This window comes from Lepisma saccharinum, chromosome 2 (genome assembly GCF_977018435.1).
Source record: "Lepisma saccharinum chromosome 2, izLepSacc3.1, whole genome shotgun sequence".
NCBI lineage: Eukaryota > Metazoa > Arthropoda > Insecta > Zygentoma > Lepismatidae > Lepisma > Lepisma saccharinum.
In genome coordinates, this window is record NC_139230.1 from 108,902,805 (window position 1) to 108,917,713 (window position 14,909).

The following is a 14,909-nucleotide window of genomic DNA, read 5'->3' on the forward strand; positions in this document are numbered from 1 at the left end:
GCAAAAAATGTCCTCGGACTGCTGATGTGTTAACACATGGAAGTCCTCGTTTACACGGGTAAACCAACGCACACACACACACACACACACACACACACACATATACATATACACACACATGTATATGTAAGCAATGACAATATTAGAGGAAAGGGTCTAAATATAGGCCCCCTTTTTATGTTGTCATTTTCGGAGGAAAAAAATTGATATATCAAGCACCTGCCTTGAAAATGCATATCTATGAAATATATACTTAAATGTAATAGGATCCTAAAGTATAGAAGGTCTCCATTTTTTTTAAAAAAAAAGCAATTTCTAAAAAAGGGTAAAATGATGTGTTTCAAAATTGTGGTCTAAATATGGGCTACTAGTGGCAATATCACAAACAGCAATTAAAATTTTAAAAAACAGTCATATACCACTAGAACATTATAAATTCATATTTATGAATAGTCTGTTGTTTCAGAATGGGAAAAATCGAAATTAAGAAAAACATACCAATATTTGTTGAAAATGTGATCTTAACATTAGACCTCATGTCATAGCCCATATTTAGATCATCACGCTATTTTTCTTCTTCAATTTATTTTCGCTCTCTGTGGTACATATTTCACAAACAAATCATGGTATTATAAAAGGCCACATTTGTTTTATGTACCGCTAATATCATAACCTATACAAAGCAGATGAGAATTCAGAAAAAGGTGAATTAAAACATAAATGCAAAAGGTTTTCAGAGGTCGGAATTGTATAACAGCATCCAACGCCGAAACTAACCACCACTTTCTCTTGCGATATGGTGCCACAACCTTTGTCCTTGACAGATAACCAGTTCCAAAAGCCTCTGCCAGGCTGTAGCACCCGGAAGTGCTGATTACTCCAAAACCCATATTTAAATCTTCACCCATATTTAGACCTACTCCTCTATTATAACTTGGAGAGGATGTGATTTGCGAGTGGGACAAGCATGGGAATTTAACGAAGTTTCCTTGCGAATCATCAATTATGTATGCATGTGTACATGTATTTACTGACTACAGCGTTGACACAAAATAATACATATCAGGTAAAAACTGTCGAAATTTAAAAAGAGGAAGTGCTACTTCCCCCCCTCGCCGCCTTTTCTACATTTTATTCAAATCGGATGCGGTAGGCAGGCACGTATCTAGTATATATTTCGGAGGGAGGTCCTCACCTAATGTCTCAAAATAATAATAATGTTAAGTTAAAATAAGTACGGTTACATTAATTGACATATTCAAATTAATTAATATATTTTTATTATATGAATAGGTAAAAAGGCGGTATAACGATAGTGAGATAACATCATGAATTCATTATCTAGCTTACGTGTAGTTACCAGGGTGGCTACAAACAAGCAGAAATGAAATTCCCTGACTTTTCCAGGTTTTCCAGGACAAAATATACATTTTTCCCTGACAATTACAAACTAAACTAAATCAATGTTTTTGCAAATGGAAATAATAAACTCATACAGATCCACATATGGTTTTGTTAAGTACCAATATTATCTTCTATGAAATTGACTTAATTTCTCTATTCTCTAAGATTTGAATTCAAACAGCAAAATAGTGAATTTGGAATGTTATTACAATTCACAAGCTAGGGAAGGATTACCGAATTTTGTCATACGCAGTAAGTTTAAAATAAAATACTTGATTATTTTTAAAGTTACGACTAAATGAGATAACAGTGAAGAGTGATTGATTAAGAAATACAATTTGTAATTTATCAGTCTCCTTATACATTCTCGGTATTATATGTTGATATTTCCACTGAGGTTTGGAACCCTCTGCTTGCAAGAACCATGAGTGCGGACTCATTTTTCAATGCATAAAGCTACTTCTCTCTTCTCTGTAAAGCAAACAACTTAACTCTTGCATATAAGTGAAACAATTGAATCGAACAAAATAAAGTGTCATATTTCCTTACATTATCAATGGGATTTCTGCTTCAGTACAGTATATCCAAGTGAAGTACTGTGAAACTGACAACATGCAGTTATACCATTAATGCTGAGGAAAAGGGTATGTAGGTATTAGAAATTTAACGCAAGGAATTTATAGAATTGCATTGTATAGGTACCTGATTTAGCTAACCACACATTAAAACAGGAACACACTAATAATAAAAGCTTCTGAAAGTTCATATTCGAGGGGCATCCTGAAAAAAGCTCCAATGGTGCTTATATGCAGCACTAGTGGTCAGAGATAGACACACACACACATGCAGGAAGGAAGAAGTGGCATGTAGCTGTAATCTGGTACATTTGCAATGCAGTCATTTTAGGGCAGTTCTAGGTTAAAGATTGCAGCTCTCATACAGTCTCCCACAGACTGCGATGTAGCCTACATTGCACGCTCAGAATTTGGCACAGCAATCGTGTGAGGTGTGCAGACCGGATGTCGTGAGTGATAGTATGGTCAGACGATGGTGCAGACTATTCACGGAAGGCCAATCGAATGTGCACAACCCCATACAGCTGAGTACACACGAGCCCTTTGCATCACTTCAGGTGAGATATCTTGGACCACTCCCTGTACAGCCCTGGCCTTGAATGTACCGACTTTAATCTCTTTGTTTAACTGAAGAGGTTTCTGGCAGGGCAAGGATTTGACAGCTACACTGTGGTAGAGATAGTTCCAGTCTTTGCTGTCAGACACATATACCATTGGCATACAAAATTTAGTGCCATCCTATGACAAATGCCAGAACAAGGGTGGTGAATATGCCGAAAATTAGGTTAGGACTCATTGTTACTAATGCAATAAATTACAACTGATATTGATGTTTCATTTATGCCTAATCGGTAGGGACCTTGATATTTTGTTATTCTTTTCAAATTGTTTATTTTCTTATTTTTTATTTTTTACTATACGGTGTTATTTTCCCCAAAATTCACATTTTCATTTTACCGCATTTTCTAGCAAATATCTGATATTATACCTTCATGGTGTTTTTAAACTACTGTTTCAAATTGTAAGTCACATGGCCTACGCCTCTTTGTTAGAGTTTGATATCTTGAAAGTTATTTTGGGAAAGTTATTTTCCATACCCCTTTCTTTAATTTTAAGGTAAGGATTTTAGATATTAGAATTTTCCCCGTATATACTGAAGGGTGTATAATGACCATAAGTGGCGATGCACCGAAAAAATTTAAATCAATCAATCTCACGTGACAGATACCGATATATTATGGCACCAAAAATTGGCATTATCTTATTTTTTACTTGTCAGTGTTACGTTTCCCAAAATTCGAGTTTTTGTTTTAGAACATTTATCTGCCAAATATACCGAAATTTAATACGCCATTGTGCTTTTAAACTATTATTTTAAATTGTAGGTCACATGGTCTACGTATTTTCGTGACAGTTTGATATGTTGGAACAGATTTTTGAGGAAGTAAAAGTAAAGTGCTCCCCTGCACTTTCCCATGAAGGTGTATAGGGGTGTGGAGTTAGGGCCCCACACTTTCTTCATCACGGCTGAAGGTGGGGATGATGTATCAGCACCATGCTCCTGGCTACCTTTATCCCTCAAAGTTTCCTCAAGGTACCAGCTTCATATGATGCTGGGTGGGTGCCGGAGCAGTTTGAATGGGTGGAAAACATCCCGGTTCTCCCCAGCAGGGTCTCTTTCATAGTAGTCAGACGCCCTAATGACTGAGCTTCATTATTACTCGCTCGACAAATACTGAAGATGTGGCTCATGTGTGACGGTAGATACGCACTCGATCTCATGTTAGAAGCGTACCACTTTGCTCTGTGATGCAAATAGTTTTGATAGAAGTTGAAAAAATCGTGGGAAATACATGATTTAATGTGGCTGTCGGAATTATTCCATGTACGTATAACTCTATAGTTTACTCTTGAGTAAAATGTTGGAAAACTGGCATGTTCTATGTACACAAACATGGCCTAGAAAAGAAAAGAATGTTGGATTTCATGGAATTTTTCGTTGTTTTAGGACATTTCTTTTAAAAAAATCGCTAAAAACGCCAACAATTTGCATTTTATGCCAAATTTGCATTATTTCGATATTTTGAACAGGCGAAAAATGTGTCCAGACATCACTGCACATTCCTAAACATATCTTCGCAGCAATTACCATTTTTCACGGTTTTGGCATTTGCGAAAAATCAATGTCCCTACTAATCAGAAATTACTTTCTGTCCACCCCTCGTATAAATCAGTAGACGGAAAGTGAAAATTTTGCAGGGCTGACAGAGAAAAGTGAATTCTTGAAGAAAGTGATTTTCTTTAATGATTGGAGTAAGTATGATATAAAAACATTTACATATTTATTATTAGTATTTTATTTCATAATATTGGACATTAACCTTACTCAGCGAGAGATTAATGACCATCTCTCACGAGTTTAAACAGACAGGACAGAGAGTGGCGTTAATTTCATTGCAATACTAGTGTTGCAGTAAATTTGAGGTTGCCAATTTTTATAACATTCACCAATGCAAATTTATGTTTCACTTTTTCGTGATAGTATTCAATATATATCCCGTTTGGTTGGATTCTTCTTGATATCTAAGAATAGTGCAATGTCATTGTAAACGTATGTTAACTTGTGCGAAACCAGTAATACGTCAGGATGATGAAGGAAAACTTTCGTAAGCACTGCTACATTAAATAAGGGGAAGTGAGCCAGAAGAGTAATAAAATTCCAGCAGCATATTTGCAGTCTAAAGCTCTTCTTGTTTATGCATACGATTTTTGTTGGATGTTGCAGTCCATGCAATTTCTGTCGCTTTTCACGGCGACATTCGCCAAACTCCACCATCCTCTTAAAGGGTTATTGCAATTGCAATTAATATGCTTTATATTACTTCGCTTTTAGTGCCACTTTTGGCTAATTTTCAAAGATGGGGATGAGTGATGATATGATGGAATTGATGAATGGACACCCACAAACATCCATGCCTAAGATGGAATTCGAACCTGGGACCCCTGGCATCGTGGCACGATGTGCTAACCACTTCACCACGAGGACTGGCTCTTAAAGAGTTAATTTTGATAACAATTATATTGAGAACCAGACAATCAAACAATTTCCAAATGTACATGAGCACAGAGAAACAATTTTATATATATTTCTATGTGTGTCGAGACACGGTCTAGTTGCCTGTGGAGTCACGGCTGGCAAGAGTATAGAATATCTCTCAGAATCAACTGTCAGTGATCTACACCTAAGGCTTCAAAATTCTTCACACATTTTGCTATGTTTCTATGACAGAAAGTCTGCATGTGAAAAAAAAAAAAAAAAAAAAAAACAGTGTATATTTTAGCTTTGTACTGGAATATGTCAACTGTCAACAATACAACTAATTAAATAAAACAGCCAATTCCACTGGTTCTAGTTAAGACAATTACACACTGGTAAATAGCAAATTTGAAAAATAGCTCATGTAATGCAGTATGATATGCTAGAGGCTATGGAATGAGTCCTGTTTCATGCATTTTTCAGTTGGCTTCCCTTTATTTTTATTTGAATATTTATATCACATTATAAATGGAACCGCAGTGGTGTACTATCTGTGACAAAAATATTGAGCCCTCAGTTTGCGTGCTTATAAAATTGTACTCTAAGGGAGGAAAAAAGTCAAATATGCCTCATTGGAAAGCTGCAAGTGTCTGTTTTTAAACAAAAGCAAGACAAAGTGATTTTAACTCTTATCTGTTTTCTATTCAGACAAAAATGTTCATAAAAGTGTAGTTTTTTCGGGCATTTTGAACATAAGTAGAATTCAATTTTGTGTAGCTTCGTGTAGAACCATCATAAAAATGTGATTTTTTTTTTTTTTTGGTGATTGAAGCTTGTTGATGTGGAAATATCTCAGCCAAATATAATGGTACTATCATCTGTGGAACAGTCACAAATAATGATTAATTATGATGTTGCAATCATGGTAAAGGTCAGCCCAATGGTCATGAAATGCATGTCAAAATGATGGCCGTGGATTAAAAATTAAAATTTCCACATCTCATTGTTGCACACTCTGCAAACTGCAAAAAACAGAGAGAATTGTTTTTCTTATTGTTTTCGGTAACGCGTCTGACTACCATGCTAAAGGTCCCGGGTTCGATCCCCGGCCGGTTCAAATCCGGGAACTTTTCTAACGATGGAAGCAGCCCCGGCGCCCACCCAGCGTCGAATAACATGGGTACCTTGGAGAAACCCTGGGGAGTAAAGGCGGTCAGGGGCGTGATGCTGATCACATCACTCCCACTCACGACCGGATCAAGAAAGTGTGGGGCGTTACCCTCACACCCCCTATACGCCTTCATGGCATGGTGCTAAGCACAGGGGAGCACTTTACCTTTACCTTTTTTTTATTGTTTTTCTTGGCAACCGGTTCCCTCGCAATTCACATCGTTGCTAAGAACGCACGTAGAGCAAGTGAACATTGTTGCCAAGCATTGCTGCTTTCCCTTTAAACTCCGCATCCAAGCAGCTTTGACAGGGGAAATGAGCCAAAACAATGTGTTGCACAAAGGAAAGCCTTGTGGAGATGCCGAAATTTTCTTTTGTCACTTCTGTGTTTACATTCCTGCCATGAATTATTGAGTGAAATCCCACAAACCATAATAATTCTTATGCAGTCGGTCTCTCACAAGTTCGTGAGTTTGTTCGTACGCACAGTATTGAGTGATGGCGGTTCTGTCAAGTGATTTTTTTGTTGCATGAAAATGGCAAGATGGTAATATCATAGTGGTGCAAAAGAAATGATAGTGTCAAGAGATATTTCGACCAGGAGAATGGGCACATCTCCAGACATAAACCAATGTGTCAAGTGCACGGTGGAGTGCTTGGGGGTTACATCAGCACAGTGAAAAAGGTATGTAAAGAAAAAAGGAAGAACAAAAAATTTGCATCGACCCAATATTTTATTGGGCAAGTTCTTGCAAGGTGTGGTGAGAAAAGAAATACACAACTTTAATTTCAATTATTCAGTTCAACAGAATCCATTATGAACAGCATTTTATACTTTTACCTTTCACTCATTATATTTATTGAAAATTTATTAATGTTTTTAGTCCATCTGTCTCTCTTTAAGAACCCACAACTCCTTGCTTATGACAATAGTTGCAGCTGTGAAACAGACCAAAATATAAAAGCAATATTTCAGGTAAAATGTATAGCAACACGTTAAATGCTGAAACTACCACCACTACTTGACACTATGATTAAGTGAATTTTGTGAGATAAACACAATTTACATGCATTTTTGCTCGAAATATATTTTAAAATATTAGTTGGCGTGAAGGCTTCAAATGCGCAATTTTTTAAATATAATTTTTATGCGTTGCTATCGCTAGAACGCACCTCGCTCTGGTCCCCTTTCTTATGAAATCGCTGCACACAGCAGGTGTGTTATTATTGTATACAGAAAGAAGACTGGATCTCTCATCGACTTCATTCAAATCGTCCTCATCAAACATCGTTGCACTCAATATATCTGTTTAATGTGCGGCATAAAATAATACTGGGAAAATGATGTTCATATAAAGCTGAGTTGACTTGTTTCTCTCTTTAAGTCCACTTTATGCACAGGTAGGCTAATCAGGACTGAACTTACAGTTTAAAGTGGGATCCAAACCACTATGGACCTTCGCCGGGTATCAAAGGAGACAACATTCATATGAAGATAAAAGCTAGAAAAAATGAAAAAAAAAGCAGTACAGCAGTACTCCATTTGCAATATGAAAAATATTACATTCATTATTTTATGCTGCGACAATACTTTAAATCGGCTTGACGGAACGCACTTGCACGATTCTTGCAGCGAAGTGCAGTGAAGCAGCAATGCTGTGGAACTTGCATGCGGGCCTGCATAGACTGAGATTGGCTGCACCCTGCCATAGGTCATGCGGCCGTTTACCATATTAGGAGTGCGAAAGAATAATTAATATCGAACCACATTTGAGGTACACACACCAAACTTCTGGATTTTGATCAAATGCGTTATATCAACAGTTTCTTGCAATTTCATTTAATTTGTAATTATGCATTTCAAGTTTGCAAGTTTCCCTAAAATGTCAATTTTTGAAGTATCTAGTAAAAATATGCATTTGATTTTTCTCTACAGGTGCAAAAATAATCAAACTTCAAGTACACAAAATGTCAAGATTATATTTACAGTCGATTATGAACTGAATGGTGTAATTGGAAAAAAAAACTACACTTTTCAGTGAATTTTTCATTATAGTACGAAAACAAAGTTAAGATTAATTTTCAGATAACGATTATTGAAAAGTAGATATTTGAAGCTTTCCAATTAGGTATATTTGACTTTTTCCCTTACACGGAGTACAATTTCGCAAGTGCTTAAACCGAGGGCTCAAAATTTTTGTCATGGATAGTAGTGAATAGGCCATCTGATTGCCACGTGGGGGACCTGGGTTCAAATTCCTGGGGTGGGTGATCTGTCAGAATTTTTCTGGCCTTATCCAGACATAAAGTGGCTCCGGGGCTCACCCAGCCTCAAATCAATGGGTACCTGGGGACAACACTGGGGGTAAAGGCAGCCAGAGCATGGTGCAGATCACAGCACCTCCAAGATGGGCAAGATTGAGAATATATGGGGCCTTAACCCTGCATCCCTTAAAATGTGCCTTCATGGTCCAGTGCTATATGCACGAGGAACTTTACCTTATCTTACTTGTTATAACTAACAGAATGAGTATAGAGTAAAGTGAAAAGTCATGTTATCCAATATAACTTCGTCTCGCAGCATGTTATTTCTCCTAAAATGAACTTTTAGCACATGCAGCACTAAAAGTGATACAAAGGTATACTATATGAACAAAAGTTACTTGTCTTTATGGGCTTTAAAGAAATTGATTGAATTATTATACATCCTATATATACATTGAGAGGGCTTAATGTAATGTCATGAGCCGGAAGTAAAATGCTATGTCATCACAAAAACTCCAGCCATCTCGCGGGTGACGAAAGGTCACAGAGAGGGGTCTTAAGAGAGCGAGCAAGGCAAGCGGTTGGGCTAAGTGGTTCGACTTGTGAAGTGTGTTCCTGCGAAAGTTTGGCAGTGCCCAAAGTACACACCGCCAATGGATGACACGGCACCGACGCAACCCAACCAATGGACCAGATCAGGTACAGTGATGACACTAGTAATTTAAGTATCAGTGTTTAGTTGTTCAAATCTGGCTCGAGCATATTCACCCCCTCACCCGTTTGGCCCATGTACAATAAATAGGTGAAGGACTAAGGAGCATTAATTATTCCACTTTCTCACATTTAAACTAGGAATGGCCAAATCTCGATTCTTTAAAATCCGCAATCCATATAGTAAAAACTGAGAATTCGGATTTTGGAGGGAATCTGGAGTTAAGATAATCTGGATTTCAGAGGGTATTTGTGATCAGTGTTGTTGCAGTTGTATTGTACAAATTTCTTTGTTTCAGCCAAACATGCCCATTGCTCGATGGCTCCTTATCTGTCATAGCAGTTGCACAAGAGCGATATTTTGATAGATTGGACAAGTTCGCACTTCAGTTAAATGCGCAAGCACTTTCTGACCCCAAAAGAATATAATCATTTGCATCTGCTTCCTGACATTACATGCTTCGGAGCTCAAACAATGAAATTGTATACAACACAAAATGTCATATATATTTCTTTCTGCTTTCAATCAAACTATCCTTGCTCTCATGCATGGGTAGCACGGGGAAGAAGGTGCAAAGGAGTTTTTCAGCATCCCTTAACCTTTTAAGTCAAGATTGATCATATGCTGATCGATGGCATTTTTCGCCACAGTCCCGATCGATCATGTGCTGATCAATGGAACAGAACCTTTTTTCGTCACCTTGCAACACTGTTCATTTCGTATGCTCATGACTCGAAGTGCGTGGAACTTGAAACCAAGAGTCGATATTCATCGACAGTGATGCTGGTGCTCTTCAACTCCCTCATGACATCAGCAGCAGCTGCTAAATTTACATCTCCTCTTTGTCGGCGCAGTAAAAGAGACATTGAATGACAAAGCTCACACAAGTGAGTTGGTGCCATTGTAAATGCTTGTTTACAATCTCATGCCTTGCAGGAAAGCCAAGTATGAGGAAATCTTTTGTCTATTGTTTTCCTTCTCAACGTGCCGAAGCAGGTCATGGTTGGAGGGGGAGGGAGCAATGTTGTCAAAAGTGTTTGCGGCGATAACTTTTCAGGGGGTGAAATGGACTTTGCACAATGCTTGCTTCAGAAGACAACCACTAATTCTTTGGAAGGAAAATGAAAGGGGGGGGGGGGGGGGTTGGGGCTAAAAATAACTCGTGCACTTAATTTTATTGTGCATGTTGTCAACCCTTGTCGAAAATAACTCATGCACTTGTTTTTTTTTTCTTCGGATAGCTAAAGGCATTAGGAACAAAACAAATATTGAATTATAATGTAGACATGTGGTTGCAAATAGGACATAGAATTTGTTACTGTCCCAAGTCTCAACAGAGAGAGGGAGAGGCAAAATTTTGTCTTTTCTTTTCTTATTTTCAATTTTCACATTTGAAGCCCAAAATAACAACAAATACATACAGATCCACGAATAATAACATATACATACAGATAGCAACACTTCGTCTTTTCTATGTGAAAGTACATTTTGTTCTTAGTAAAATGTTTCTTGTTTAAATTAAATTATCTGCCATAGGAAGGAAGCTATAAAGATTTCTGCTAAACCTTACAAAACTTGTTTAAATGGCCTGGGACAGAGGTAAAAACTGCATTAGAGCCACGGGACTGTAATGGTTAATTTTTCTCTGCATCTGGCATGTTACGTTATGTATGACTTACTAAAACTTTGTCATCACATTGGAGTAACACCGCTGAATTGTAGACAACAGACATTGATTGTAATCTGAAAGAGGGGGGGGGGGGCACGGGAGTCTCCACAATTGTTGTCCTTCTTCCACCATTACTATTTTTTTTGTTAAAAATTTCTTTTTCTTTTTTACGACACAGTATACGGTCATTGGCCTGCATAAACAAGCTATGTTCATTTAAAATTACAAAACATGCGCTTGTAGTGGCCAAAAAAAAAAACTGAAACAAGTCATTAGTAATCTTCAGTTTCATTGGCATATTTTCATAAAAGCCTATTAAATGTTCATTTGTATTTGATGTAATGGTTAAAGAATGCAAGTTTTGTTTATTTTCAACATCACACCCCCAAAATTTCATTCAACGCCCCCTCAGAACACCTACATGATTAATACTGGTGCCGCCGCTGCTCTGGTATCGTATGTACAAAAAAAATTCAGATTACATCTGATTGTTGCAGAACTGATCTCAAGTACCAACTTTTTGTTAACCTGTACCAACTATTTTATGGACAAAAATGAAAACATAATGTAGTGCAATCATTTCATAAAAGAAGGGAAATCTGCTATATTACTAAGCGAAGTCAGCTTCTTTCATGCACGGTGCCAGAAAATTTTGACCGGCTGGGCAGGAACCAAATACTGATAAATTAGGGTTGACAGATATAAAGTTTGAGTTTCACACACCGATATTCCCTCGCCCTTTCCCAAATTCCTTTGTATTTCTTTAAACTTTTCTCATTGCTGTTGTACGTCTAATTTTTTCCTTCCACAATTTTTCACTGCTTGTGTTACCCCTTCCCCTCTCTCTCTATGTTTTAAAAGACAAATCTGCATTCATGGGTAATCCGTTCACCAAATCTTCTGATTAAAATTCTCTCTATCCGCTCCAGTCTAGAAAAAAGTAGCGAAAGTAACCGATGTCATCACCTGTTGTAAAGCCTCTTGGCTATCATTCCTATCTTTTCTGTCAGATCACACTTTAAACTGTAGGTCCAATCACAATTAGCTTTACTGTGCATAAAGTGGACTTCAAGCACCAACTCAATCAATCTATCTTTCCTGTGTGAATCTTTATATGCCTCCCTACTTCTTTCATTAATGTGTCCCTTCCCTGATGCCCTTCAATTGCTCAGTATGTACTTTGCTTTGTACAGTCATGGACACTTCTGGGTTGTAATGATTCCATTGAAAGTTAATGGAATTGTTATAACCCAGAAGTGTCCATGACTGTACAGGGGATATTTTATCTTATCCCTTTAAATTAAGCAGAAATTTATCATAGCCCATACTTTATTAGTTGAACAACATATTACATTAATTGATTTGTTTTATTTGTTGTATTTAACTTTGCTTTTCTTCCACCTTTGGCTAATCGCGAAGATGAGGATGAATTGTGATAAGATGAAGCAGACGAAGGGACATCACAAACACACATGGGCAGATCACAAAACCACAAAAAAGCTCCACGTAGGATTGTACTGGCTGTGAGTCCAGATGCCATAGTCTCTTTAGTCTGCTAAACACAGTCCAGGGTGTACTACGTGGAAGACAGTCTGATATTGGGTTGGTAGATTAGAGTATAATGTTAAATTCATGAGACAATTATTGAAAATATGGATCAAAATCAGTTTTCCCTCCAAAATTTGCTTTCCCTTTGTAATCCCTTATCCTTCCAGAACCTGTTTTGCCTCCATAATTCTTCTCGCTTCGAAATCCAGATTCCCTCCAACATCTGAATTCTATTCGAAATCCAGATTTCCTCTGAAATCTGGATAGTATATTTTCCAAATCCAGATTTCAGATTTTCCAGAATCTGGATTCCGGACTTTTTTGGCCATTTCTAATTTAAACTCCTCTCATAGCCAAGCTGTTAGGCCGGCGAATGACCTAAACATAACAGTAATGAAATATGCTTGTAACCTGTCATAGTTCCTTGTTCTGTGGTAAATTCCACAATTTCTGAATGGAAAGCTGTATTGTCCACATATTCATTCATTGCAGGTAGTTTCACACATTCTTCTCCATCCCCATGTTCTGGTTCAGCCTGAAAATAAGAGCAGAATAAAATAATTCACATTCAGCAATTAAAATTAGAATTTTATTTTGATTATGATAACTAAACTTCGAATAGTATTCATAATTGGGAAAAGATATGCTGTAGTATATAAATATGGAGAAACTAGTACTCACTTTTAGAACATAGAAGAAAAAACAGTTTCGCGGATAAAGTGAATACTAGTTTCTCCATATTTATTTCGAATAGTATGTTAAATATTTGTGTGTGGCAATGCCATTCCACTTGAAAAAATGACAATTTGGAGAAAAATTCTACGATGTTGGGAGAAAAGCATGTAAGTCAAAAAATGCAATTTTTACAGCATGCAGTTTAGGTTTATTTCAAAATATTCCCTTAAAAGAAAAACAATATCAACTTATATTCTGCTCTGCATGTGACAAAATGAATTGTAAGTGCCGAATCAAAAAATGTATAACTACATTTAAGTTGTTACCACTAAAGAAGGCCTCCTCCACCCCCCCCCCCTTTCCAATAAAAATACAGTGCTAGTGAAATTTTGAAGAAAACAGGCACTGAAAGTAACCAGACATAAGCATATTATACTCGGATATTACCCCCAGGCAGGAAATCATCTTAGCTGACCTGCTGTCAATTATTATCTACTAAAAGTTTGAGTATCATCTATTGAGAGGATCAGAGGCCTGCACAAGACCTAGAAGGAACCAGTCTACAAGGAGTTATTCCTACAATAATGTGCAATATGAGTGTCAAGCCAGGTGTTGGACATTGCGTAAGTGAGCTTCACTTCCCTGAACAAGAATCCACAGGCCTCGATGCCTTCCAGATTTTGCTCTTTACCCGGGAACTGAGAAGTCACGTGAGACATGATGTAGTTCCTTCAGTTCGATGCGAGCACCACTGTCAGTGTTGTCAATGGCAAATAAATTTCACTACGCATGGATACATTTGAATTTACTTTAGTAGCAGGGGCCTTGAGGTTGTATAACTTTGTAATTTCTTATAATTATATTATTCCATAAGAATGTTTCATTATTATTATTATATAATGACCACATATTCTCCAAATTTGCTTTGAGGGTCTTGAAAAAAAAAAAGGTTTATGTGTTATGTTCATTTTATATCACTTTTCTGATCTTGAAATTGCAAATCTTCTCAGTTTCATTTTTATGTCGTTTGTTTCATTAACATGTGTAGGCAAACACTGCTGGCTATTTGTACCCATCTCAAGACACCAACTAACAATTGTTTTTCATCATGTTACTATCATTGCAGTCTGTAGAACTAGATAACTCGCAACAATGTGGGATAACGGCGATTTGTTGAAATAGATGACAATATGCAAAAACCCTTTGTAGTATAAATACTGATTTTGTGACATGTTTTATGGACCCCTGTGCCTTAGTGTTCAGCATCACATAATGTCAGAATGTAATGGTTGAATAAGTACTACATTGTACCTAACTTGAAAATAAAATTCCCTTCAGAATAAAATTTACGAAAACAAAACAACCCATCTCTGTGCCCCAGAGAGGATAATAACACTAAGCAAGTCAGGAATACTATAACTTTAAAAAGGGGGGGGGGGGCTATATTGAGCAACTAATTCGGAAATTGAATTTGCAAAATTGTACCAGAGAGAAAACCTGTAGCAACATTTTTCAAATTTCTTTGAAAAATAGTTTAATGTAGAACAACCACCAGCCACACAAAGTTCCAAAAATGTATTTACGATGGCACTTTTGTGTGACTTGCTTTGTACTCTGTTACAGGTGTCAGTAATACAAATGTTTTCTACCATGGAAGAAATCTCTGCAATTTCAAATTGATTCAACATGATGAAAATTTCAAGTGCTCCTTGAACAGTTTAGAATCTGAAAGTTGGCAACAGTGACTGCATGACTCATGTATCGGGAGACGGTGCAAAACCAGAATGAGCATTTGCTTTACATAAGTGAGCTGGGTCTTGCAAGGCCAGCCAGTTACCCCTGATCTTTCAATGC

The 14,909-nt window shown here is 37.1% G+C and overlaps 1 protein-coding gene across 1 annotated transcript in view; it reads right to left on the reverse strand.

The window, feature by feature from the left end:
- LOC145983594 (KICSTOR complex protein SZT2-like) overlaps positions 1-14,909 on the reverse strand; it is a 605,385-nt gene that overhangs the window by 165,185 nt on the left and 425,291 nt on the right. The window contains exon 26 of the mRNA XM_083116658.1: positions 12,792-12,915. Coding sequence (XP_082972784.1) covers positions 12,792-12,915 — 124 coding nt within the window. The remainder of the gene's footprint in view (positions 1-12,791; positions 12,916-14,909) is intronic.